Source organism: Corvus cornix, chromosome 6, assembly GCF_000738735.6.
Source record: "Corvus cornix cornix isolate S_Up_H32 chromosome 6, ASM73873v5, whole genome shotgun sequence".
NCBI classification, from domain to species: domain Eukaryota; kingdom Metazoa; phylum Chordata; class Aves; order Passeriformes; family Corvidae; genus Corvus; species Corvus cornix.
This window is the reverse complement of record NC_046336.1, coordinates 32,123,401-32,150,561: the sequence shown is the minus strand read 5'-3', so window position 1 is coordinate 32,150,561 and position 27,161 is coordinate 32,123,401. Positions and strand designations below refer to the sequence as shown.

At 40.1% G+C, this 27,161-nt stretch overlaps 1 protein-coding gene and 1 non-coding gene across 9 annotated transcripts; both read right to left on the bottom strand.

The window, feature by feature from the left end:
- Nucleotides 1–143: 143 nt before the first annotated feature.
- Nucleotides 144–26,867, bottom strand: CCAR1 (cell division cycle and apoptosis regulator 1). Of its 8 annotated transcripts, none has more exons than XM_039553735.1 (26): nt 26,820–26,867; nt 25,783–25,902; nt 19,082–19,332; nt 18,549–18,593; nt 17,837–17,869; nt 16,667–16,860; nt 16,040–16,154; nt 15,766–15,958; nt 14,528–14,660; nt 14,064–14,225; nt 13,396–13,621; nt 12,376–12,489; nt 11,391–11,557; nt 10,450–10,660; nt 9,556–9,639; nt 8,716–8,901; nt 7,277–7,468; nt 6,698–6,931; nt 6,249–6,360; nt 5,952–5,993; nt 4,528–4,610; nt 3,929–4,075; nt 3,409–3,529; nt 2,694–2,879; nt 2,215–2,420; nt 144–1,607 (listed from the first exon to the last, which is right to left on the bottom strand). In XM_039553735.1, exons 2-26 carry the CDS (start codon nt 25,853–25,855, stop codon nt 1,548–1,550), a joined length of 3,570 nt encoding a protein of 1,189 aa, XP_039409669.1. In that variant the 5' UTR covers nt 25,856–25,902; nt 26,820–26,867; the 3' UTR covers nt 144–1,547. The 8 variants fall into 8 exon arrangements, with proteins under 8 accessions (XP_039409669.1, XP_039409670.1, XP_039409673.1 ...); XM_039553736.1 differs by having other exon boundaries at nt 17,837–17,863; XM_039553739.1 differs by having other exon boundaries at nt 19,160–19,332.
- Nucleotides 11,709–11,772, bottom strand: LOC120410252. Its single transcript, XR_005602267.1, has one exon. It is a non-coding gene; the product is annotated as a small nucleolar RNA SNORD98 (small nucleolar RNA).
- Nucleotides 26,868–27,161: the final 294 nt, after the last annotated feature.

Sequence of the window (27,161 nt, the reverse complement as noted above, 5' to 3'; positions counted from 1 at the left end):
CTCATTCAATCATTCTGAGATGTTATCTCCCAGTTTTTAAAACATGTATTTTCTGTGTACTTATATACAATTAGTGTTTTTATAGTATTTCCTACTTGACTGTATAATACCTGAACTGTTCACAATGACTCAACGGAGATGAATGAGGGAGAAGCTTATGCATGTTACTTTAATGAAAGATATTTCACTTGTTTAGCTCCAAAAGAGCCAAGAAAGATAAGTGATAAAAGCACCAGCTTAGACTATTTTGAACATAAATTCAGGCATTTTAATGTGTATCTCATTAAAGCTACATGAGTTTCCATGTAGGTTATTCATACATATTATGGCACTTGGACTTTCCTAACAGGTATTTAGTTACCTAGGACATCTAGGCTAAAAAACAAAACATCTGCTAAAATTAACCATTTCTGTAAGAAAACACTTCTGTCCCAACTATCAAACCCCTTAATTTTCTTGAAAGTTGTACCAAAATACAACTGTTGATATTTCACATTCTTTGAGTAAGTTGCCTTTGACAAGGATGTCACATTAACTTGTGAGTTTCGATCTCTAGTGATTTGTGAACACAAAGCAAGGCCATCTTACCCACAAACCAAGTTGTGTCCTGCTCCTTTTTAATTACAACTTGCAGTATAGATACTTGTGGATCCATTTTTTCAGCGGACTGAAGTCTTAGCAGTAATTACACACTTTGTAAGTCCAAATTTAATCCAAGGCAGTTTACACGCGCAGCTTTTTCTCCATATAAGGGATTATTCTGACATCTACTGGCCTGCTATTCAACCATACATCTTAATACACTGCATTTGTTATTAAAAAGGAGTGTATATATTAATCCAAAGATAAGAACAATTTAATGAACACAAATGACACACATTTAAAACAGGCCCATGTATTTTCATATAAATCTCACAACCCTACCAGTATTTTGGTAGGTTTCTATTGCTTTCTTAACTCATCTGAACTACTGTATAATACGAGGCTTTAATACAAGCAGCTTTGGGGAAGAAAGTTATATTTGGAAGGGAAAAAAAGTTGTGACAAGTGAAAACAAAAAAATTCCAAGAAGCTTTTTTAAAAAAAAACCTTTACTTGTAAAATTAAGCAGCATGCTATTTTGTGATTTATATTTGAATTTAAAAAGACTAAGTAGACCGAAATAAAGACAAAAACCTAAAAATGGCAAGTCTATAAATAATGAAAATTTTGATTTCACTAGACTTCAATGAAAAACATTTGGTAATTAAATACTTGCTACTGTTCATTACCTTGATGAACTTTATTAGGGTTAAAACTATAACAAAGTTCATCCTAAAACTTTTTGCAATGCAAAATTATTTTCACTCAAGGAGTGTCTCAAATTGAATGCTAAGAATTACAAGCAATCTTCAGGAGGAGACACTCATATTCATAAAACTTTATACATCTTTTGGAACTAGGATATTTATACTACTAAAATCAAACATGCATCACTTCCCATACATTCTGGTATCATGATTTATATTACATTATGTAACACCATTCTTCTAAACAGCAGCAGTTTATCATACGTTTGCTCCATTTTCTTTGGATTTCTGATCTTTATCTTCGTTTTTCACAATGTCCTTTAAAAGGAAAAAGGGAGAGGATGAGAGGAATTGTCAAAATTGTACTTCTCACATGAACTGTAAAGCAGCATGAGACAGACACTGTTTGTTGTCACCTTTAAATACTATGTGAACTGGTATCCTACTCGGTTTAGTTATAAGCAATTCCAGTATCTTCCTGAAAAACTGAGGGGTAGAAATGCTCTGGAGCTTATGTGGTTTGCTTAAAACTCATTTTACTGAGATACTCCCACATACTGAAGTATTTGAGTTCTGCCTTGAAAAAGTACTCTTTACCAGTCAAACAGAGGAGCAGATTTGGACTGCTGGGTATGGACAAGATCAGGACAGGAAAACATTCAGACAGTTTGAGATCTACATTAATATTTATACCTTTTTAAAAATACTGAAGTCAGGAACATATGTTGTAAGTTAAGAAAAAAACATTTAATTTGCTATCTTTAAATAATCAATCAAACATTAAGCTTCTTCTCTATATACGTTAAGATACTGCTGCCCTGAATTCATCTCAAAATTGTTTTTAGATTGAAGTGTTTGTTCCAATAATTTAGTCTACAGAAGTTTGCCTACAATAAATAAAAAAACGTAATTAAACAATTCCAACCTGTTTAAGAACACTCTGTATTTCATCCATAACAGTAGCTAAATTTTTGATTGTCTTATTCAGCTGACTCTCAAATTGCAATTTTTTATCATCCGAGGTCTTCAAATTTTCTTGCAGTTGGCCAAGGTCCTTTTTAACTTCTTTTAGCTCCGCAGATAGACTTTTGTTAGAATTCTCCAGTTGTAGTATGGTTTTCTCATCCTCGTCTTAGGAAGGGAAGAAATGAAAACATCAAGTCACTTCCAATGCTGTGTACTTTGCATCTTAATATTCTATTTACATGCAACACCATAATACTAATTTTTAAAGAACATTAAAAACTGCATTGAATTACCATTTGATAGTATTTAGTTCTGATTACATTGGAAATCTTGCATTCAACTTGAGTAAAATTTAGACCACAAATATCACCCAAATTGATTTTATCTACTTAAAAAGTCTTGCACCCTGTAAGCACTGCCTTCAAAGCAACATCCCACCTGTTTTTTCTTCTAGTAGCTGGAGCTTTTGTTCTATCTCTGCCCGCACCCTTTCACTCTTCTCCAGCTTCTGTAGAAGGCTCCCAACATCCACCATGGCTCCGTTGTACACAATGAGCCCAACGTTCTCCTCGACGGCTTTGGACTCCTGCTTTACAGTGGGCGATGGCAGCAGCAAGCGGTTCCCTGCATTGCATTCAGCAGCATCAGGAAATCATCATAAAGTCGTTCTCTAGTGACCAACCTCAAAAACTTCTTAAAAGAACCAATACAGATTCAAGTTTGCTGGTCTATCCCTCACATTTCCATCCTTCCCCTGACCCCAATTCCCCCCCTGCCAAAAAGAAGCATCCTCTTTCAGGACATTGTTCTATGCTTCTTTCCTGCAATAATTAGTCTTCAAAACTCAGCTCTATTCTACTACCTACACTCTGATCCTCCTGACTTCAAAACTAATATAATGAGAAATGATGTTCATCAATATTGAACGTTAACCTCTGTCCTCTTCCTGTTCCATATTAACATTTCTCCTAGAGTTGCAACATTATGTGTTGGAAGCACAACAAACCCTGTTGATTTTGAATTGCCAAGGATTTACTTTTCCAAGCTGGCTCAATTAGTTTCTGCCAGAAATCAAATACCTCAGAACTCTCATTACCATTCACATAGAAACAACTCTGAAAGTTTGAGGCAAAATCAAAAATATATACACCACCTAACATATCTTCCTGTAGCTCTTCAGACTCTTCTTGGTTTTCTTCATCTTTAGAAGTATCTGTTAGTCTTCTGTAAAAGCAAGATTCTCGAAGCACTACTTTATTCAGCAGCTTCTTGACCTATGACACAGCCATGGGAAGAAATAATGGTGTTATTTAACACCCAGACATCCTGTTACCTAAACAAGAATGGTTTAACTTGGAAAACTTAAAAGAAATTGCATAGCTTTTTGAACTTTAACATGCTTAAAATGCAAACAAACTAGGAAAAGAATAAATACAATTTTGAGACAGAAGCTACATATACAGTATGGGCATATTATAAGCTGCAAACTTCAGCTTTTTCCCTCCAAGACAATTTACAGAAGATTAAACTAGTATTTCATTGTAAATACGAAGTGGCTGCATAAAAATAAGTGATCAGATACGTAAGCAAAGCCTTTAGAAGATAAATTACGTTTCTCCCACTTAAAATATTCCTGTAGTATTTTGAAAGTGTTTTTTAGTACTATACAAAACCTGAGCACGTGACAGGTGTAGTCCAAGAGTGTACAAGATCTCCTCCATGTCCTTCTCCAGAAGATATCCACAATGACTTTGATCAAAATAAACAAAAGCCATGAGGAGATCCCTGTTAACAGTTACCATCTGGGTCTTGTCTTTCTCCTACAGAAAATTGATTAAGGGATCATTAGGGAGTTAAAATATCATTCCAAAAATACACCAAGTTCTCACTTAACAGAAGTTTTTTCTCAGTTCATTTTATCGTTACTTTCAGTCAAGTAATTAATATTACTAGCATTTACCTACTTAGACCACATTATTTGAGACTAATTTAAGCTATATAAGACAAGTAATCTTTCAATACTTAAAAGAAATTTAGCACAATGGATAGTAACAGCTGGTAGACACAATTTCCTTATGTTCATGCTAAAATGTAAAAAATGGTCATAGAATTAATCTAATTATAAAATAGGAAACCCTCCTTCTGCCCTCAATAATTTATTTAACAGCTGTTTGCAAAGTGAAAAACAGGTCTTATAATAAAAATAAAGCTAAGCTGTAATTAGGACACCTCTAACAAGGTCTATGCAATTGTTAAGAAAGGTGTTAATTACTTTATCTTTAGATGCCCTCTCTTTGCAATGCTTATTTCCCTCTCTTCTGTCCTCCCGTTTGTTCATTTCCTCTTCATCCCGGTCTGCAAAACAGAAAGAAAACTCAACATACCCACAGCAAACGATTATATAACCATTACCAGAATACATGTGGCCACTGGAAAAGTCCACAGAAACCCCCAAACATCTGCAATATACTTCCCTGAAAAATAATAAAAAATGTGTAGTAGTGGGCCCTGTTATTTTTTTCTCTAGTCTTATTTTAACATAAGCCATTTGTAATTTTTTTCCCTGTGTTTGTTTCATACACAGGACAGAAGAGCTGAAACAAATGCTAACTCGGCAAAAATGAGTTCTGCCAATGTCTCCATCTATTTAAGAGGTATGCAGGAAATCACAATTCTCCCTAATGAGGCTTGGCAGAGTCTGCACTCAGCTATGGGTTATTCCTATTCAGATTCTGTATTATTTACTCTCAAATATTTCATATAATAAAAACCATATAAACTATATAACTAAAATCATGTGTTTATACTCATGCTGAGTGAGAGATTACTCTTCCTATGACTTAGATTCTCCAAGTTACAGATCACATCACTTATTAGATGTGAATTACAAATGGCAGGTTTTTTGTCTAAAGGTAGACAGTACAGTAAAACTAGATTAAAAGAGAGAAAGGGATATGACAACTGCTGGGATGGATTATGGCATGCAGCTCTGTACCTTACGTGCAAGTCTTGGGTCAGAGAATCATGTGCCAAGTTCAGCTTTAAGCTCACCTTCCTTGTGAGGACAACTTTGGAAAAAACTATGCATTACAACACTTGGCTAATTTTACCAACCCTTTTCTGAGAACAAATCACTTTCTCCTGCACCTCCATGGCTTCTTGGGTTTCCTCAGCAACTACTGACTGGGACAGATTATGGGAAGCAGCAGCACTAGTATGGAACAAACAAGCCCAGGCCACTCTCACAAATCATAAGCAAATAGGAGTTGTTCTGGAAACCACAGATTAGCACCAGCATTTTAAAGCTGGTGCAGTACTCTGCCAAAAATACAACTAAAAATGCTGGGACTGCAATATCCACACAGTTCAAACCTGTATCTCTAGCAAAACCTCTCCAAAGAAAGGCAACTACCCCAAAGTACAGTTCAAAAACTACACACGCTGTCTTGCACCTTTCTGAGTCTCTGAGGAGGGAAAGAGTCGCTGCCACTGCCTGGAAAGTCCTCCAGACCCTTTCCCTATTTCTTCAGGCTAACCTGGCTCCACCCAAACAAAAACCAACTTCTTGTAACATCGGATAAAGAGCACCCACTCTACATTCTGTCCTAGCCAAACCAGGATGACATTCCAGAACTCAGGAGTAGGAAGTTAGGCACGTAAAAGTGGCTTGGTTTTTCAGAGGTGCTGAATACTCACATCTCCTACTGACTTCAATGGGAGTTGCGAGTGGTCTGCATTCTGAAAAAAATAAAACCACTTCTATATGCATGCCTTACTTAGAGCACCACAGCTAGTTTATATTAACTATGTTCATACAATGCCTAACATAAAGGTACTTACATTTTACGTAGAACTGGTCAGAATTACTAATATAAAATTAGTGTAATAATTTAAATTGCCTAGTTCCAGTGTGTTCTCCAGCTTGAAAGAACATAATCAGTGATGATAAAAAAAAAAAAAATGAAAGGTCACAAAATTCATAGTTCAAGATACCTTCATCTTCATCTTCAGCATCTTCTGCCTCCATTGGATCATATTCTTCTTGATTATTGTCATCTTCAGTTTCTTCTTCATCTTTAGAATCTTCTTTCCTTTTATCTTCCCTCTGTAACAAAAGTTCCTAAATATTTATCTAGTCAGAATCAAAAACCAGCAAAGCAAAAACCTTACTACCAGACAAAATTTGCCTACATTTATGCATAGTCACTCAAGATACAGATACAAATCTGTGATACAGCTAAATGTTAAAATACTCCCAATACACCTGTAAAATTTTTAAATTACTGAATATAATTGAAGCATATTTAAATAGATCAAAAGCTCAAATCAGTTAACTAACATTACAAGAGCTGAGTTTTTGAATGCAATAATGTAAAACTGAAATAGAAACACTTTAATATTGATCCAGACAGGGTAGAACTGCATATGGGCTAACTGCAGACCTTCTTTTCATCTCTCTCTTCTTTTTTATCTTTATCATCTCCGGATTTTCTTCTCTTAGGTTTTGGGTCATCCGTTTCATCATCTTTTTCTTCTTTTTTTTCTTTTCTCTCATCTTTTTTGCTTTTTTTGTCCTTCTTGTCTTCTCTCTCTGGGAGAGAAATCAGTGCTTTGTAAATTCTGACACCAAAATCTCTCTGAAGCATTTCATTGAAGAGTTCTGCAAACAATGACACCTGCACATAAAGAAGAAAGAAAAGAGAATTAACAAAAAGTTTTAAACCATGTATTAAAAATGTACATAATTACGATAAAATAGCTGTGAGTGCCATCTTAGCAACTTTCACCATATCAGAATTTTATGGAGAGTCAGATTTCTTATTATCTGCTTTGAATATGGAAACCTTAAGCAACTTTACAAACTCCATTCCATATCTGAAAACCTGTGTATTCCTCTGGATACCGTGCAGTGACTATACTGCCATTGTACCATGTATCAAAGACTTGGCAATTAAAAAACTTTCACACAAAAATTTAGAAGAATCAAGAATGGCTAACTGTAAGTAGCACAGCTGAGTTACCTCAAAGGAATGTTCTTTATTATCTTCTAATCTATAATCCAGAAGAACACTTAGAGACATAATGCTGCAGTCAAACTTGCCACTCTTTGCTGCCCAGTTTGGGTGCACGATGATGGCTGGTTCATCTGGCAGGATATAGCGTCTCTCCCGCCGCTGACGTTCCAGTTCCTCTTGGCGTTTTCTTTCCTCTTCCTAAAAAGGGGCAAAAACCCAACATGGAGCATAATCAAAAGCTGAAGTTTCAGCCTCTACCTTAGTCTCTAGGACTCACTGCCCTGAGGAAAGCAAAGGAAAGCCTAAGCTGCTGAAAGCAATGCACAGCTGTACAGTGCAGCAAGCTGTTTATTCCTTACAAAGGAATAGAAAGGCTTCATATAACATCTCTCCAAAGATAACCAACACAGCTTTAACAAGTACCAGATGACAATTTACTTAACTCTTGATTATGGGAAATGCAATCTCTATAGATTGCAAATGAAACAAAAGGTTACAAAAGGTAAAATGCCACCAGCTTACTGACTGCCAAGAGAGAAATACTGAAGTCTCCTGACTACAAAAAAAGTCATGGCAGAGCTTGTGCTTCATAAAAAAGCCAGCACAATCAAAGCTCCCCTCCAATCCTAAGAAAGCTGTGGTAAGAAACCCAAGCTAGCTGAACCCCATCCAAGCTCTGGGAGAAGGCAGAAGCAGCTGACAGAATTAGCACGCACACGGCCTTTCCTCCATCAACAAGGTTTAGAGAGATACCTAAACTTCCAGTCACCCCATACAGGTTAGCAGGTAACACACAAAAAGGCAACTTTAAAAGCAACTAAAGCACAAGCCAGACATTTCTGCCCCTTTTCTGCGGTTGAGCTTTAGCCTTACTGCACAGATCTTGTTTATCCTTGTACAATAGCAAACCAGACTAAGCACTACAACTATGAACTGCAAAACTGACAAACTCCAATATAGAGCAAGTATGCAAAAGCAAAAATTAAAGCTTCGTAATAAGGGAAAAACCCAAGCACACCATCTGCCACATGAAGAAGCTGGACTGTGAGACACAGAGGCCAACACAACTAAGCAACTGCTTTTCATGTAGATTTAATGAGTTAAGGTCTTGTTAAATTATGTTCACTTGTCTTGAGCATGGTTTTTCTCAGGAGTCTGGGATTTATGTTTCCTTACATTTAAGGTCAAACACTAATTCAGACATCCTTAGCACAGTTGCACATTTCAGCTGATTTGGCTGATATAAAGAAATTCAAACTGGCCAAGATTTCTTTCCAATTCAGCAGCTCAAGTTACAGCAAGAGTTCCCAGTACAGTCACCTGAGAACAAGATCCCAGCACAACTAGGCACATGCCTCACTTTTTATGCTTATACATATTTATACAAATGTTTCATATATTTTATGTATACGTAGCACTTAAACCAAGTATGTCCAAATCCTAACCTCTTTATCATCTTCAGATTTCCTATCCTCCTCCTCTTCCTCTTCTTTCTCAGACTTCTCTAGCTCCTTTTGCTCTTCTTTTTGTTCCTCTACTTTCAGCTGCTTTGTCAGTCGAGCTATCAGCTGAGATTTCAGTCCCTTAGAGCTAAGGGTTCGACTTTCTAATTCTTTGCGAAGGTCATTTACCTGGTAAATAAAAGCTCTGTAAGTGTATCAAGCAGTGACATCACAAAAGATGTGATTAGTAGAGAAAGCGAGGTAAAAACTAAGAGTACTGAAAAGTCAACTGTATTCTTTTAAACATGTGCTGAAAAACACTAACAGTTACTGATACAAAAAACTTACTACATTTAAAGTGATGTTTTCCCCAATAAACTTCTGAGGAACTTTTCACAGATGCAGGGAAAGAATTTTATTAGATTAAAATAGTTTATTACTATTATTCCTTTTGAGGAAACTTTTTATTATGTCTCCTGACATAGTTTAAAAAGGCAGTAATTGTACAAAAATGTATGATTTAAGTATTTTAGACCCCACTTTTTTAACGTAACTAGTAATCTGGCTGATTACAGCAGAACTCTCGTTTTCCAGTTAACGTATCATACATTATTACCCTTTAATTCTACAAAGTTCAAAAGTTCAGAATAGATTCAATTAGCTGTACTCACTACAATAAGGAGTCATTCCTGCATACTGTGATATCACATCTAGTACCTATAAATTCAGCAAAACACTACTAAAGTTTTTTTGCTCAGTTAAGGGAACATACAGCTGTATTTCAGGTCACGTCTTATGGGTGAAAATGTACAATGGAATCAAATTTTTAAAAGTGTTTATTACCTTCATTGTTTTTGGATCCAGTTTAGACCAGTGTGTGGGCGTAGAGATCTCTTTAGCTTCCCCATCATCCTTTTCCTCTTCATCCTGACAAATAAAATTTAGAAATTATTATTCAGAAAGCTTGAAAGCATTTCAGTTATTTCTTAAATTTTGTTGCTGATCTGTGCAAGGTCACAACTGTTTCAGATAGTCTTCTCCTAAAGTTATTATTTAGACAAGTTCACACACACATTCTACCACTTTATAAATGATCACAGTGCCACTCAGCCAATACAAGCCAGATCTGTGGAACACAAAACGGTGATAAGCAACACCACAAAGGATATTGGGGTTACACAGACACTGCTGGTCTCCAAGTAACCACACAGTGGGTGATCTTCCCCCAGATTTTAAATCCCCCAAATTACTCTTTGTTCAGTCAGACCTTCCCTTATTCCAAGATGTTGATCAGCCACATGGCCTGAAATTCAGATGTTTCAGACTAGTGTTTGTTCAATTTCAAATACCACAATTAGAACTGGCCACAAGAGAGAATTTAGAAATTTCAGAAAATGGCAAAATGTTTAAAGACAGCTATTCATAAACTGAATCTCACTCAACAACTGGTCCCAGATTCCAGCAACTACATCTACGATAAAAAAATTTTCTGCGCATCATAAGCACAATTTAATTCCATTTGTGATATCAGCATACACATTTAGAGTTAGTGAACTAGCTGAAATAAAAATAAAAAGCAACATTCACTACACTGCTGAAAGCTGGTTTACCAGTCATTGTTACCAGTTATGTTCCTCCTATGTATGTATGTTGTGTAGTATGTGGTATGTGCATTTTGTGCCTGTGTTCCTGTGCCTGTGAGAAGCAGAAATAGAAAAAGGGATTAGCGTTCAGTGCCTGTTCTCCATCAGCCTCCTTGCGTTCACCCTGAAGCTTCTCGACCAGCTGCTGCTTGTATCCTCGGGAGAGGGTTTCCCACTCTGAGCGGGTGGGAAGGCAATGCCAAACATCCGGGAAAAATAAAACCACTGTCTCCACATGAGCTGGAACTGTACGCCCCTTGTGGGTCTCCTCAGGGCGATGGTAGCGAATCTCTGCAAAACGGTACCTGTCGCAAGGGAAGAAGCATGTTGGAAAAAAAATTCTACAATACATTTTAAAGAGCCTAGATCACTTGTAGCACATCAAGTAAAGAAATTTTGCTGCAAGACCTTGAGGTTTATCTAAAGAAAAAAATTATGGAAGCCATATTTTCTCTTTTGGCACACTTGTAATAAGGTATTGCAACTGAAAAGGAGGAAAGCCAACAAAATGCTTTTTATACAACTTGTTGCTTAGCCCACACAGGTTTCATGTGCAAATAAAGCACTTCAAATTTAGCATACAATAGGCTTTCCTGGTATTAGTACAACTAAAGTGAGTGTTAATACAGGACAGAAACCCATCAAGAGAAAATATGGCTGTATAACAAACGGCTATTTATTTATAACAAAAGAACAATGAAATGAAGTTCTCTTGACGATCCTCTCCAGCTATGCACAAAATGAAAAATATTTTCAACGCACGTTCATTAAAAAAATTACAGTATAACATGTCAAAATAAATCCAGAATTTTTAATTAGTTCTTAATGCAGTATTCAGCACAGTTGGCACCAATCAAGCTTATTATCAAACAGAACATCCTTTGAGTAGTTTACCTGAACTACCAAGAGCAGTTGACAAAGAAAAAAGGGTTTTCCAGTTTTCCAGCCTTTTTTTTTTCCCTTTTTTTTTTAAGTCCCAGTAACAGACAAGTATTTACTTCTACAGTGTACTTGGCTTTGCAGTGCAGTACTTACCATTGCGTGCACACACTTAAGTCAATCCCTGTAAGAGCCTTGCAACAACGAATAGCCGTCTTTATCAGCACCGAAGGGTCCTTTTCTGGATCAGGTCCATCCAGTGATGGGGACCAGTGTCCTCCAATAGCCATAGCTTCATCTTTGCCTTTCATACCCACTAAAAACTAGACAAAAAGAGTCTTCTGAATGTTCCCCTGCTGGGGGTAAAAAGTCATTTTCCCAAAGCGCAAAGAATATTTCATAGCACACACACTGAAATCCGTGAGTAAACCGTCACATTATTTTGAAATCTGAAAATGAGAATCAGTCAAGAAAGAGTTCAGTTATTTTTTTTCCACAGATTATTTCAGCAATGGAATAGGTTTAAACATCATCACTCATTCTTGCTTTCAAGATTTTTCATCAGGTTTGTTTATTGGTATAGGTTTGTTCCTTTGCCATTAAAAGCTTTCTAACTCAAAAGACAGTCACGTCAATGGTGCCTTAACTCTGATACACATTTATAGATGCGTCTGCTTAAAAATGATGAAGAAAAGCTACAAAAGATGAGACCACAAGAGCGTCATACCTATAAATGAAAGTCTTCCCGTTTGCCCTAAGTTAGAATTTAACTGGAAAACAAGTCTGTTGTCCTGAAACCCCACAGCACTTGCATCCTGTTCAGTTTAATGGTTAAGTTTCACTTAACACACAGCTGCTTAAATGCTGCTTCATGTGTATTCTCTTCACAGCTAAGCCCTTACAAACCAAGTAAGTGCTTGTAAAAAACAGCTAACAAATTGAGTTTCATTAAGTTGAACAAAGCAGTAAATGTGAAGCTCCTATAAAGTGGAAAAAGAACTGTCATACAAACTAGGTCTCTTCAGAGGAAAAATGAAGTCATCATTCAGCTGTCTACAAGCTCCTCTCTTATTGTCAAAAACAGTAAAGCTCTATAACCAACCTTTATTGCCAAAAGTGTCTGGCATTGAAGCATATTTACCTTTACAAGTCTAGCAGGATGCTGAAATCCATCACGAAGTTCTTGGGGATCTTCAGCCAGAGCACATGACTTGTGGTAGAGATCTTCCATGCTCGGACTAGCCATCAACATCACCTGTGGTGCAAGTCAGAGCAGTCTTGTGAAGGTCTCACTACAACTGGCAAACAATGACCACAACTTAAAAACACACATACCCAAACTTAACAAGGTTGCTCTATACCCTAAACAGGGTGTATGATAAAACAGGATGCTCCTTCTCAGTTACTGACTGTTTTGAAGCTCGACCTCCTAAAAGGCAGCTTCCGCGCTGCACAAATAGACTGAAAAAACCAGTATGTCTGATACCTGAGCCAAGGCTTTGCAGTTTTTATACACAGAAGGCAAGTAAGCTAAGTCTTTCTATCTTTATCTGATGTCAAAATATGCTGCATCAAGGGCTGTAATCATGTATAAGACCCCTTCATCAGAACATTTTCCTAAAACCTGTTCCATCTGAAATCTGTCATTAAAATTGATCTGAGATTTCTAGGGCAATCTCTGTTAGAAGTATTACATGTTAAACATAGACATCAATTTACTTTAAACAAAACAATAAATATTGAGATGAATAGGAAAGAAGGAAAGAAAATACCACTAAACAGAATAACACACACTGCACAGAAAGTATCCTTGAAGGAATAAAAAGGACTCAATTAACTATTCAAAATGAATTGCCTAAGAAATCAGAGATCTTGCAGGAGCCGGCTTTATTTCCTACAGTCACATCCCTGCAACTGGGTGCAGAGAATGGAAGAGCCCTCAGTAAACACAAGATTTAGCACAGCTCTAGTAAGACAAAACCAAACGGAATTTCAGTCATGATTCTTTAAGCTCTACATACTAGCTTTTTACTGAAAAGCTTAAAACGCTGTATTTTGCTCAAATGGCTGTAGAATATTTTCAGTTCCGTTATACTCACTTTTGCACCCTACAGATAAAAATTTCTAATGAATAGTCATATTAGTGAAAAAGCATACAAACCTTAGCACTGTAGAGATGATCAGCATCAGGTGGATCAAGGACAGCAGCATTCTTATCTATAGGATCTACTTCTCTATGCATTACATAGAAATTACAGTAGTTTCCCAGCTGAAATGGTCTAGACATAGGAAAAGCATCCACCCATGTAAACTGAGCATCAAAGAAATCGCTCGGGATATACAAGTTCTGGTAACGCCTCCTCAGCTCCATCATATCGCAGCTACGGCTGAAAGACACAGCATTACTTGAAAGATACAGCAAAAAAGAACTATTAACAAAGTACATCATTAAGAGGTAGATCAGTTGGCAATACAACCACTGTATATTTGATACTGTATATAAAATCTCAAGGACACTATATTTGAATGTCATGGATGAAGTTTAAAAACAGGTAACTATTAAACACTCTTCCAATTCAGGTGTCTGCATGTTAGGGAATATTTATTAAACAAGGTTATAAAGCTTATATGCAATAGCATTCTAAAGTAACACAGAACCTCAAACAAGTTTATCATACAAGGTTCTCAGCAATTGCATATTTGAGCTTTCTTTAAAGTCAGGATCATCATTCAACACCCAATTACATGCATGTGGGCTGACATGGCTCATGGTGAGCTGTGCCCATGATTAAGTGAACTGTAGGTAAACACCTGGCACTATAAACATACCAGTCCAACGAAAACTTGGAAAACTGAACCGTGTAACGAGGAACAACACGTCGGGGTCTCCGAGGTGACCTCTCCCTCTCTCGTCTGGGCGACCTCTCTCGGGAGCGTTTTCTCTGGGGAGATCTTTCCCGGGACCTACGTCTCTCTCGTTCTCTTTCACGACTTAAAGAACACATACAAAACACAAATATTTTTGCAGGCTGGTAACATAACATGATTTCTAGCACAACAGAAGCCAGACCTGTCAGAGACAACTCAAAAAAGAGGAGAAGTTTCAGTACAGTCTCTTTACAAGCGAAAATGATTACACAACTCATTAATTTCAGGTAGATAAGAACTCTTCACTAATTCCTAAGGGTAACACGACTTGTGAGTGTCGCTGACTCCCTCTGGAAGCAAGCAGCTCAGCTTTGGGTGAGGACAGATCTTTATGGACTGCTTGGATCATAGCCTGGTCTACATACCTCCTGTCATCTTTTCGGTTTGGCATAGGGTCTCCACCTCGGTCATTCCTCCCAGAAAATCTGGATGGTGGGTCTAGTCTTCGAGCTGGTTGAGGCTGTGAAACCAGACGGACTGGAGGCTGTAATAAACCACCTGAAACACGTACAAAATGTACAGGATCAATACAGAACAGAGGGCAACTATGTACACTTGGCAAACACTGCTGCTTTACAGCTGTTTCTCTCGTGTACATTTTCTAAACTAACTCTACAGTCAAATCTATTTATTATTAACACCCACCCAAAGAAACTCATGAGACCTAAGCTTTTCTTCATGGATGCAAACTGACACTGTAGTTAAATGAAATCGGTTTAAAAGCATCTTCTTCGGATGGAAGTAATACAACCCAAGCATGTAGGATCTGTCCTAGTAAATAGCTAAGCCTTTTGGAAAACTTAAATTAAGACAGATATACTCTCTACTCACTGAACTGAAGGAAAACTGAAACCTTCATTTTGAGGCTACTCATACGTAAAAACAACTGGCATCCTGAAAAATCATTCCTAAATCAATGTATTATACCACCACATCAATCCCTCAGCACATACTTTGTCTGTCTCAAGACATTTAACCAAGTGATTTAAGTGGAGCAAATGTTACTAAACACCAATGAACAACTAGGACTAATTAGACTGTAGTAAGCATTTACACAAAACAAGTCTGCTTAGGTTCTTCTACCCTTGCTGTTATTGTGGTAAGAGCAGTCCTATCAATTCCATTACTGTTTCTTCAGCCCCTCAAAGTTCAAGAGACTCCACCACCTTTGTTTTAGATTTGCCACATCTGGCAGTGTTTCCTCTCTCAAATGCCAACCTGGCTAACTGAAACGAGTAAGCAAAGAAATAACAGCTTTAACAATACAACTGCGAAACCTGATTTTGCAGAACACAGCAGAAGATGCTGAAGAACTGCACTGCTATTAATACTTTCAACTCCCCAACTTGTCTGTGAAAGAACAAAAATTACATTGAATTTGCTTTCAGATTACAAAATTTTAACATGAACAGGAGTCCATGGGGATTTCACTAACCAGGTGATTTCTGAGCTACTGCAGGCAGACGTATTCAATCTGAAAACTCAGTACAGTCCCCTCCATATTATTTCAGCTATTACTTCAACCTTCTGACTAACAAGAAAACAACCATCACCCACTAAGCATCAGAGGGATCCCCCAAAAAGGTATGCACTGAAGGAGCACCTTTCTGCTGTGGCTGCTGCAGTAAGGGCTGAGGCTGTGTCTGAAGCAGAGGTGTGATGGAAGCTGCTGAGATCTGTGCCTGCAACAGGGACTGTGGCTGTGGCTGCGCCTGGACCCCGAAGGCAGTCTGCTGAGCAATGGGCTGCAGGACGGCCGGCGGCGTCTTCAGCAGCGGCTGCGCTTGGCTCTGGTTCTGGCAGCAAACACAGGGGAGTTGGGAGCGAGCTTAAACCAGAGTCAGTCACTGCCAGTGACGCTGGGTAACCCCACATACCTGGTTCGGAAGGGTCTGGATCCTTTGGGCATTCCATTTGAATGGCATATTAGGATTGTAAGTAGCTTCTACCAAAACTCTGTCACCCACCTGAGGTGTCTTTCCTTTAACAGCACTGCAAACATTACAGAAAATGTATGTGAGAGTCTTTTTTAAAAGATGGGAGAAAGTAGGCAAAGTTCATTAAAAAAAGCTTATAGGAAGAGCATCTATCCCCAAAATTCAGCTTTGGTGCTACCTACTCCAGTTCAGGGTAAGCACAGGAACTTAGTTATTCCCTGTCTTTGGCCCAAAGGCAAAAGTTCCCCAAATAATACCAAGTTAAGACATGCAGACAGCAAATTTTATGCTTTTCATCACCCACAAATTCTGCAATTTCCTATTACAAGAAGCTAATAACCTCTGGGTCTCCCAGCTTTGGGTTTTGTGTTAAAAAATTTCAAAAATTCATGTGAAGTACCTTAGACCTAGCATGTATTAACCTCTCTGGCTTTCACTGTTGAATGAAAACAACACACTATTGCAGGCCCTATCAGTGGAGTCACAGAATTAGCGTGCAATCATCTAAACCTTTGATTTAGTGAGAGTATCACAGAGTACATCTGCAGGCCAGTGCTCACAGCTTACCTAAGCTGAAAGAAGACATCTTCATCCACAAAGCCAAATGTATCATGTAGCTTAGTCACCACTCCAGTGAAGACACGCTGCTTTTGTGGCTGGGTTTGCTGCTGGCTGGAGCGGGGAGCTGGGTAGGAGACAGTGATCTGTGCTGCCGGCTGGGGCGTGGACAGGCTGAGGCTGGTTGGAAGCGCGACTGCCGGCTGCAAGCAAAACAAAGCCAACTCTAAATCTTGTAAGCAGCTGGCAGACTGACAGGGAACAGGTCCTTCAGTCACAGAGACAGCAGTTTAAAATGACTATAGCAATTAGAATAGACATTTTCAGATGGTTTTTGTATTTTTTGTTGGGTTGTTGGTTTTTTTTGAAGATGACTTTTTTCTTACTTTGAATGAAGACTGGCTTTGTTTATCCTTCTTTTTTACAAGAGTCAGCTTCCCCCAAAAACGCACCTTGTCCAGACAAAAAGCATGAAGACTGCATTATTGTCTACAGGTAACCCATACAGTGGGCCTGAAGCAGAGACGAATTCCCAACTTTGCAAGGAATACACGCTTAAGAGGTCATTCTGCATTTATATCCCACCTGTAGTGTTAGAAGTCAGTAAAGGCTGAGGCCAACACAAACTCTTCCCTAACTCAACAGTTCATGTACTTGCCTTCTTACAAAAGCAGAACACAGCAAGATAATGAAATCAAGTCAAACATTTTTACCTTTTTAAAGCCTGTTTAAAAGTTCAAGTGAAAATGGAACTAGAGCAATTTTCAGTGTGTTAAATGGCTACATGTTTTAAACCCATCAAGCTCAGCAAGATTCTTTCTGAAACTCTTTGTACACAATCTGTTAATACAGAAAGTTAAATTCCTTCACAAAGAAAAGAAAGATTTTCCCCATTTGTTATTTACTGCAAAACAACTGGACACTTGAAGTTCAAACAAAAAAAAATTAAAATATAATCAACACACATATTCTCTTCAAGATTAAGGAAAAGTGGTTGCTATTAATTTTTGAAACCAAGGCTATGCATATTTTAACATCTGGATAAAATAAACTTGTACCAATAAAATGTCGGTTCATATTAGTTCATTTTACAGATTAAAATACCCAAGATGTCACAAATTTGCACTCTTGCATTATCTGTGTTTGGGGATGAAGACCAAACAATAAAACCAAACTAACCTGAGTTAAAAGGGTCTGCTGAGGTTGCTGCAACTTAAAATAAATAAAGTTATAAATCAATTTTATATGCTTAAGGAAATTGTACAATTTTACCTCCTCTTTACAATTAAGAGTTTTTGCTTAATCTGAGTCAGTTAATAGCCCTTTGGGGTTTGGTCATTTCAGCAGTTTGCACATCTGTAAAACTGTGCTTGTGGGGTTCATTTTAAGATTGTATAACCCAGGTTTATCCAGAAAGGAGAAATACTAAATTTTTTTTAACTGAAAGTTAATAGCAATACCAAAAAAATTTTGGCAGCTGAAGCAGCTTAGGCATGTAATTCCCTTGTACTTTTATTCTTTTTTTAATACCCTGTTAAGTTTGAAGACCATAATAAAAACCCAAAAGGGAACTTTTTTTGGACAGCATCTTTCCAGCAGTTAAAATACACGGCCCTGTTTGGAGCAAAGTTCAGCAGGAATCCTTTACACATGGAATAGTATGTATTTTTAAATTTTTTTTTTCGCATTAAGGAAGGCAGGCTTCCATTCTGTATTCATACATTTTTCCAAGTTTATGAACTTCAAGCTCTCTTTCACTACACAAAATATAACTTAAGTTTCTTTAAATACTTCCCATATGAGGGTGATTTCGGAGACAAATCCTACAAGACACACAATTGGCATTGTTTTTAAAGTTATTTGTGAGGTACACAGTAAGAATCAGACAAACCTGTTGCTGTACACTATAGAGAGTCTGTTGAGGTTGTGAATATTGCTGAAACAGATAAAAGCAAAATATCTCATAAACAGGAGAATTATTATGACAATAATATCAAATAAAAGTTATCTGCTTAGCAAGTTCTAGATAAAAACAATTAATATTTAACAATTTTAATTAAAAAAAAAAAACTAATAGTATCAACATAGTTCATTTTTGTAAAAAATATTCTAAGCCTTTAGAGCTGACCCTGATGTTCTCTTTCTAGCTGAAGTCAAAAATTTTTGTTAAGCCTGACACTCAGACAGTATTTAGGACACATTACAATATCATGCAAAATGCTATAAAGGCTATATATAGTGATGGGAGATACTTGAGATTCTCAGTTCAGATGCAGCAAAACTCATTCTCCCAAAGGGCTTTCCACAGCTAAAAATCAGCACCTCCATAGCCAAAATTCCCACCTTCACAGACTAATTCAACTACTGCTAGCTGTAAACCCCAAATCCCACCGTTGATAAGACAGGTTCACATTCAATGTTCACCATTTTCCATTCTGGTTTTCTGCTGGATCCTTTAGCTTTACGAAGTTCAGGGAGCGCTGGCCGCTGTGTTTGCTTTACCTGCTGCAGGGCCGCGGCCGCGGCTGCCGCCTGCTGCTGGAGCGCCGCGGTCTGTGTCAGCTGGTAGTTGGTGGGGGTCTGTGTGGTCAGGCCGGCGGCTGCCAGCGCCGTCTGCTGCGTGTAGATGGTCGGGGAGGCTCCGAGCAGCGAGGGCTGCTGCACGCCCAGGGCAGCTGTGAAGGGAACATGGCCAGTGAGCACTCCCAGCACCTCAGCTTACACAGGATGCACTGTGCGAAGCTTTACACCTGAGTCAAGCTCACCAAGGAGATGAATGAAGTTCCAGAATTCAAGAAAAAGGATCACATCCCATTTGCTTCTCTTTTAAATTCATCTACCAGTAGTAAACCACAGCAGGGGCACAGAGACCACTAAATTTCCTTCTCTTGAGCTGCTCTTGATTTTATAGCTCTGTAGTTGTCATCCCCACCCGCACCCACCCCCAACACACACCCCCCGTATACTTTCTTGAGGGTATTTCAGGTCCTGGAAGAGCCAAATGAAGAGTGCTGCTCTGCTCTGTAAATTAATACATTTCATTCTATCTGAGGGCAAGAGAAATCTTTACTGTAACAGCATCTATGAAACAGAGGCCTACGGAATGAGTCCTCTGAAATCACGCAAGTTTTTGCTTCACTCAGTGCTGTCTCTGTCCCTGTGAGCTGGATGTTGTAGAAGTGGGGGCTGGTGGAGAAGGAACAGCCTTCAACAGAGAGTTTCATCAGTCCGCATGTGTAAGGGACTCAAGCTCTCTTCAGCTCTTGATAGGAAGGGTTTGTGCTGCCCAGACTCAAACTGCCTAGAAGGATTAGTTTATTTTATTGTCATACCAGCTTCTAATTCACCACAGAACATAAGCAAATCATGAGGAGCAGCTATGCACAGGCTATGCTTCTGAACGAGGTATGCTCAAGACTTACAGATGGATCTTTCAGGCAACAAAGAGCCTTGCAAAATGCGAATCTCAGCAAAAAACTGCAAAATTATCTGGAAACCTGCTCCCTCTTTGGCAGGACTTTTTAAAAAATTATCAGCAGCTGCATGATCAAGTATCACTTCATTAAGTTATCAGTCTAGTCCACATGTTTAAATAAAACCAGAGAGAAACTCAGCACGGAAACATACTGCCAGCAAAAACGGGTCAGCCAGCCATCTTCGGGACTGAGCAACATTCATGATGAACACGGTTCTTCTCTCTTCCAAAGACATCAAAGACGCACAATGGAAGGAAGAGCATATTTACAGTATTCCTGCAGTTTGTGCTCCATGCTATTCTTACTGATGCAAAATGAAGCTTTCATTCCTGATCCAGGAATGCAGAAAAACACTGCTTGTAGTTGGTGATCACTACCATAATGCTGTACCCAACTCAACAGGTCCTGAATAATGTAATCCTTCCTACCACACTGTCCTTTACAGCAGAGCACAATCTTTGTTGATGGCATTGACCATCTTACAGTTTTGGAAGGAAACAGGAAAGAAATACACAAAAAGCAGTGAAAATAATTGCTATCACCATGATCTGTATCAAGTATTGTCACATAAGCATTCCAGAAAGTAATAGTATTCTGAAAGTGAAATTAAGCATTCCGTAGTGTACAGCATTTAATTAACTTTTTCCCCCTGGAAAATCCCAACATTTGCATTTCTTTAGAAGCCAGCAAACAAAATTTGAGGCTTGTCTCATGACAGACCCTCCACTGTCTTGATCCTCTTGCCTCCTACTTGATCATCAGTTTCAGTTTGAATGTGCAGTTTGGACCATCCAGAAAAACCCTCAACTGCATCCTCACCAATGTCTCACATAACACACCTTAAACAGACATTTAAATATAATTCAAAAGCTTTGCTGCTGCATCCTGGGACAACTTTCACTCTTCCTGGCTGTAGTACTTTCCTGGCTCACTCAAGGCAAATAACCAATGCATTCATCTTTCTCACTTCCATATGCCGAACAGAAATTCCCACTAGTGCAGAAATTTGCTCTATCCTGTTACCTTTGAATCTGTGTCACTATGCCAGCTATTGTCATTCACTCTGAAGTTCTAACGTTGTTCCAACACGGGGGGGATGAAGTTGGGAAGCATTATCAAAAGCAAATTTCACAAGTTTTCTCCCACTTTTTGTACAAAGGGTACCCACAAAACTTACTCCCAAAACCAGATTTGGGATTATTCAGCTCTTCAGTTTCACTATGGCAATTTCCCTTTCAGCATAACCCAGAATTACCTCGAGCAATTCCCAGCCCCTCCTAAGACCCTTATCCCATTTTGTCAACTACAGAAACACAAGATTTTTTTTTTTTTTTGCCATCTCTACTGTCACTTTTTGAGCATTTAATATCGGCTGGGTATCTATCATCTACAACATTGCAGATCAACTTACTAAGAAAGGGCAAAGACAAAAACACTGCCAAGATCCCCTCAAAGGATAACACCTGTAGTAACAAGTTTTTCAAAGCTGTATCTTGTTCCCACTGATTTGCCCCGAAGTATTCCAGGACTTTCATCTGTGTACTCATCTTGGTCAAACAGGCTACAATTAATTAGGCAACTGAGTTTGCATTACCAGTTAAAAAGAAAAAAAAAATAAAGAGGAAAAAAAGGAAAAAAATCACACAGAAAAACAACAGACAGAGAATGAATCACAGACTGAGTCTGGAATTGACATCTGACTGCCATATTATTATTACTGGCACCAAGCATCTGCAGTGGCAAACAATAGCTTCTTACGATTTGTAATGATCTCAGTAAGTACAGTGATGGAGATGCCTTCCCTCAAATGCAGTGCAAACAACTCCCACTGGCACCAAATACTGCACGGCACGGCCAGCTGAAAGGGCTCAGACAGAAACTGCTGTCCTAGGCTGCAGCCCTGGGTTAGGTAACAGACACTTCTGTTGCAACAAACACAAAGACAGCATTTAGTAGTCCCTCCTCCTACTTCTAAACCCTAAAGATCTTCTAAGTACATAGCTACATACATCTTCTTGGTAAGTGACATAGGTTTATTACAGTTACAGTAAGGAGTACCCTGTGCAGGGCTTGGGAGACATCTCACAGTTGCCAGAAATTGCGAGATTGGGTCCTTGGGTTTTCAAGTTTCTTTAAGCTTAACACACTTGCAATACAAACACCACACAACCTACTCCAAAAATACTCCTTTTAGCAGGCACACACCAGAAACCAGGCTCAGTGTATTTGTCATGGGACATCTGTTTACAGCAAGCCAGCAAACTGTGCACCAACTACTATTCCTTAGTGGCTTGAGATTGACCACACATGCTCGCCCTGTTCTTACACACTGCTTTAGTCACCTCACAGGGGCAACCAGCAATAACAGGACACTGAGCTCCAGGCACTTTAGCTCTCATCAGCTGCACCATTCTTCACTCCAATGCAATTAACTCTTGATACAGCAAAGACAACACCACCAATCAGGCAGAACACAGCAGAGCCAGGACTTCCCCAGCACTACAGCTCTATAAAACCAGGCTTTTTATCGTAACACTGAAAACAGTACAGGGCAAGCACTGCGACACAAACCAAAGATGTGCCAAAAATGAAGAGCTAGAGAGGAGGAGGGAATTCTCCCTTGCAGGTGTTTCAGGAGTCTGCACATCACTATGCAAGTTAAAAGTAATTTTCTGTAGTAGGCATGATTTAATTCATGCTTTAACAATGCTCAACCAGCATGGCGGGGGCTTTATTCTGGTTTTAGTCTTGTGATGCATAAAATCACGAGATGATGAGTAGACAAAAATTCACTGTGTTACATGTAGGAGTTTCTCTTCACACATCGATCTTTGCTGGCACCTGGAATTGCCCATCTCTCTTCCAATACCACAGGCACAGAGAGAGAGTAATTAGTAAGCCCTCCCAAAGGGATCGCAAAACCCTTCACTATACAGCATGTCAGTCTACAACTAGTGTGTCACACCTTAATAATTAAGAGCTTTAACTCAGTTACTTCCTCACCAGGGATGGCCAAGACAGCATCCACATCAGCAATTTAAAAAAAAATCCACCAAAAAATCCCCATACCAAAACAGTGAAAAACACAAACCCCCAATCCTGATATTACCCTCTTTGCAATTATCGAATTGGGTTTATAACACCATCACTCACTGCTTCTGACAGTTTGAAAAAAACTATATATCACGTTGCTTGTGTTACAAAAATCAAGGTCTCTTTCCCTCACAGCCAAGCACCTCAAAGCTTTGGCGAAGGAACCCGGCACTTGGATAAAAACAGCTAGCATGCATAAATATATGTAACAGCTTTGGCCAACCCTCTGAAAGCACTTTCTTTAAACGAGAGAAATTTACTAACACTGAGATTCACAAGGGTAAGCCAATATGTACAATTTCTTGGGTGCAACACAGGTGAGCAGCAGTTCAGGCTGGTCAGAGCACCTGAGCACTGAAAGCATCTCTTCCTTTGGAAAACAGCTTCTCTGGAAGGTTGCAACTTCACATTAAAAGGGGCAAGTTCAACCAGGAACACTGTTATTCAGCTCCCAGCAGTGCCAAAGAGCACTGTTTACCTTCCAAAAGATGCTTCCTGTGCTCTGTATTATAAATCAAAATAGCCAATTAAAAAAGCAGGGGAACAACTATGTACTAAAACAGCAGCTGGGCAGAAGAACTCCAGGGACTGGATTCAACAGTGCACACAGGGAACAAAGAGGATGCAGACATGGTGACTGTGTGTTGCAGCAGGAATAGGAAAGGACACTAACACGTGAAGACACTATGAACATGAAGGAACGTGGAGCTAGCACAGGAAGAAGGCAAAAGTGCAACCAAATGTTACATCTTTAATGAGTCTCATATTTGAGTCAGGTGCTGCCGGGTCAGATGAACAGCTATAAATCCCTGGAGATACTGACCTCATTGGGCAGGTGAAAAATCTCTCACAGCAACTGATGTTGACCAGTCCTATCCCAGTTACATTTGCACTTCATTTAATTTAAGGAGGCTCAGAAGTAGGCTGGCCCAGGGCAGAGTCATGAGCATAAGAAAATGGATAAGAAGTTGATGTATGCTCCATCCACCCCTCCTCCAGGGCTCCCTCCTGGTCCTACCTCACCAAGCTCTAAAGACTACCGCCAGCTCCTCCCCTTGGCAGGTTTTGTGCAGCTTTCCCTCTGAAACAGGACATGGATCTTGTCCTCCACCTTCCACCACTATTTTTGATGGATTAGCTGTCACATCAGTCAACATATCAAGGAGTCCAGCCCAAATCGTCCCATTCTTTGATTGCTCCAACATTTCCCCTAGCCCAACATGAGAACCAAAAGCAAAGTTTGTCTCTCCCACACTCCCAACCCTATCCAGCTATTAGGGAACTTCTACAGGAGATAGTGCCATTTGGATAAGGGAAGTGTGAGCTATTCAGAGAAACAGCGAAAAACTGCCTGTGGGCAGCTGGTTAAGGACAGCAAGAGTTTAGCTAGGGAACGGAGCAGAATGGGCATGGAGGAAAAGCAAAAGGCACACTGGGACAGAGTACTGTGAAATACATGGTGGGTGGTCAGTCTCTGAGGATACACAGAGTGATTGGATCAGTGCCCATGGGAAAAACTGGAGATAGAGGATTTGGGAAAGAAAACTGAGTCAGGAGAGGAGAAAGATTCCCACCCCAGACATGCACCTCCAAAGAATGTCAAACATTCCCAACCTTTGCTTGGCTCCCAGACACAAAGCCATTGACAAAGGAGGTGTGACATTGAACTTCATATCAAATCAGAGCAACTGCAGAAACACATCCTGAACCCTCCAAGTATCACAGCTTTGCTGAAGCCTCTTCACACTGCACAACATAACTACAACATTTAATTCACAAACTATTTGTATTCAAGAAGAGCAAAAGGCACTTCAGAACTGGAAATGGAAGCACCAAAATTCATCATGCATCAAGCTTCACATTCTTGCCTCAAACCTTTTGTGCTGTAAACCAACATGAAACATGAAAATGAAGCCAGCTAGGTTTTTAAACAGTGGCCTGCAATTCACAACCCTTCTTAGCTAAATCAAAGGAAACTCTCTACCATTATTAGGGCAAAACCTCCGGTTATAGGGATCATTAAGTTCCAATTTAGCATTAAAAAAGAAAATACCCCCCTTCTCACCCAATGTAACAAATTTCAGAGAGCTTTCTGCTACGTGAATTACATCTAACCTATTAATAAAGGCAAAAAAATTTGTAAACATTGATTCAGGCTGCCCAGGAAATGAAACTCAGACAGCACTTAAAAAATCTGTAATGCCCTACTAGTGCTGATATTATTTAATCTAGAACCACATAATTTAATATGATTTACACATCTTTGGATATGAATAACTTGATACATTATTTATTGACTGAAACAATCAATACAAATTCACCTGGGATTTTACTCACACCCCTTAAGAAAACAAAATAACAAACAAAACCAAAAGACAGTATTAAGCAATGACTTTTAAAGTCTCTATTGTGGGAAAAAAATCCCGATTTAAACCTCTTAAATAGAGTTTAGATAAGTTAGTTAGCATCGTGCCACTCTGAAGTGCATACCCAAGTATGGAATCTCCAAATCTACTAGATGTCAGGGTTCAAACACTGAGTGATGTGTAAACTGACCTGGCTGAGACACCGCAGTGGCTGTAAACTGAGTAGCCCAAGGCGGATTTTTCTGTCCTCCAAACTGAGCCATGGCAGAAAGGCAGAATCTCCGGGGTGTCTATCTTCTGTAACTGTAATCTAGTAAAATAAAACGCAGCTGCAATCTTTGAAACACATACCATCAGGCTATTTTAATTCTGGGTCAAAAAAAACCCAACAAACCCCAGCCAAACAAAAAACCCTCAACCAACCAACCAAAAAAAAAAAAAAAAAAACCGCCAAACCCAAAACCACCCCAAAAAACAGAAAAAGAAGAGAAAAAATAAAAGTCTTGAAATATTAGTTTTACATCCCTAAAGCCTGGTGGGCAACATGCGTCGCGTACGGGAAACACAGAAAGTTGTAAGGCAACTTATTTTCCTAAGGCACAACCTCCATCTCCCCTTAACAACGGGATTAACGCGATTCAAAACGCAAAAACGTATTCCCATTTCCAGGAACACTAAGGGAAAGGTGACACTGCGGAACCAAGAATTCACATGTATTATCTGTTTTCCACGGCTATGCTCGGCCGCCGCGGAGAAGCGCTGCGGGCAGAACACCGCACGCGTTCACCCACGGCTGTTTCCGTCTCCGCGCACAAGGGCACAGGAGCCACGGGAACCCCGGGAGAGCCACGCGAGCGCGGCCGGGCCGCGCACCAGCTCCGCCGCCTCCCTCCTGCCCTCCCTCCGTCCCTCGGCCCGCGCTCGCCGGGATCCGTGAAAGCTCCTTTACCCCGTCGGCAGCCTCCGTTCGCGGCCGCGTGCTCAGGCCCCGCCGCCAGGCGGAAAGCGCCGCACGGCAGAAAGGCAAAGGGAGGCGGCGGCGGCGCCGGGCCTGGCGGGCGGGAAGCGGGGCCTTCCCTCCCCTTCCTCCTCCTTCTCAGCCTCCTCCTTCCTCCTCCTGCTGCCCCCGGTCAGCAACACGGGCCCGCGCCCCCCACCCCGCCCGGTCCCGCTCCAGGGCAGCCGGAGCCCGCGCGCCCCCGGCCCCTCGCGCTGCGCCCGCGATACCTGCGCGGGACCGCGCCGCCGCCATCGCCGCCCGCCCCGGCCGCCCGCACCGCGCAGGCGCCAATCCTCCCGCTACGTCACGCCTGCGACCGCGCGAGGCGGCGCGCGCCTGTCCCTGCCGCGTGCAGGGCCCGCGCGGCTCGAAGGAGGGGCCCCGCCGCCATCTTGGGCGAGGCGGGCGCGGGCGGGGCCGCGGCGCCGCCATCTTGCGGCGGGACCGTCTTGACGGAGCCGCGGGACTTGCGCGGTCCGGGCCTTCTCAGGGGTCCCGTGCGGCCCCCTCCGCCCCGCCAAGGGCTCGTCAGTGGTCAGACACACCCCACGCCATCTCACGGTGCCATG

Coding starts and splice junctions, on each gene's coding strand:
- CCAR1 (XM_039553735.1), bottom strand. CDS start 25,855: ATGGCTCAGTTTGGAGGACAGAAAAATCCGCCTTGGGCTACTCAGTTT. Junction 17,870..18,548: donor TCTATAGTGTACAGCAACAG/GTTTGTCTGATT, acceptor ATTTATTTTAAG/TTGCAGCAACCTCAGCAGAC. Junction 8,902..9,555: donor TGGATCCAAAAACAATGAAG/GTAATAAACACT, acceptor TTTATTTACCAG/GTAAATGACCTTCGCAAAGA.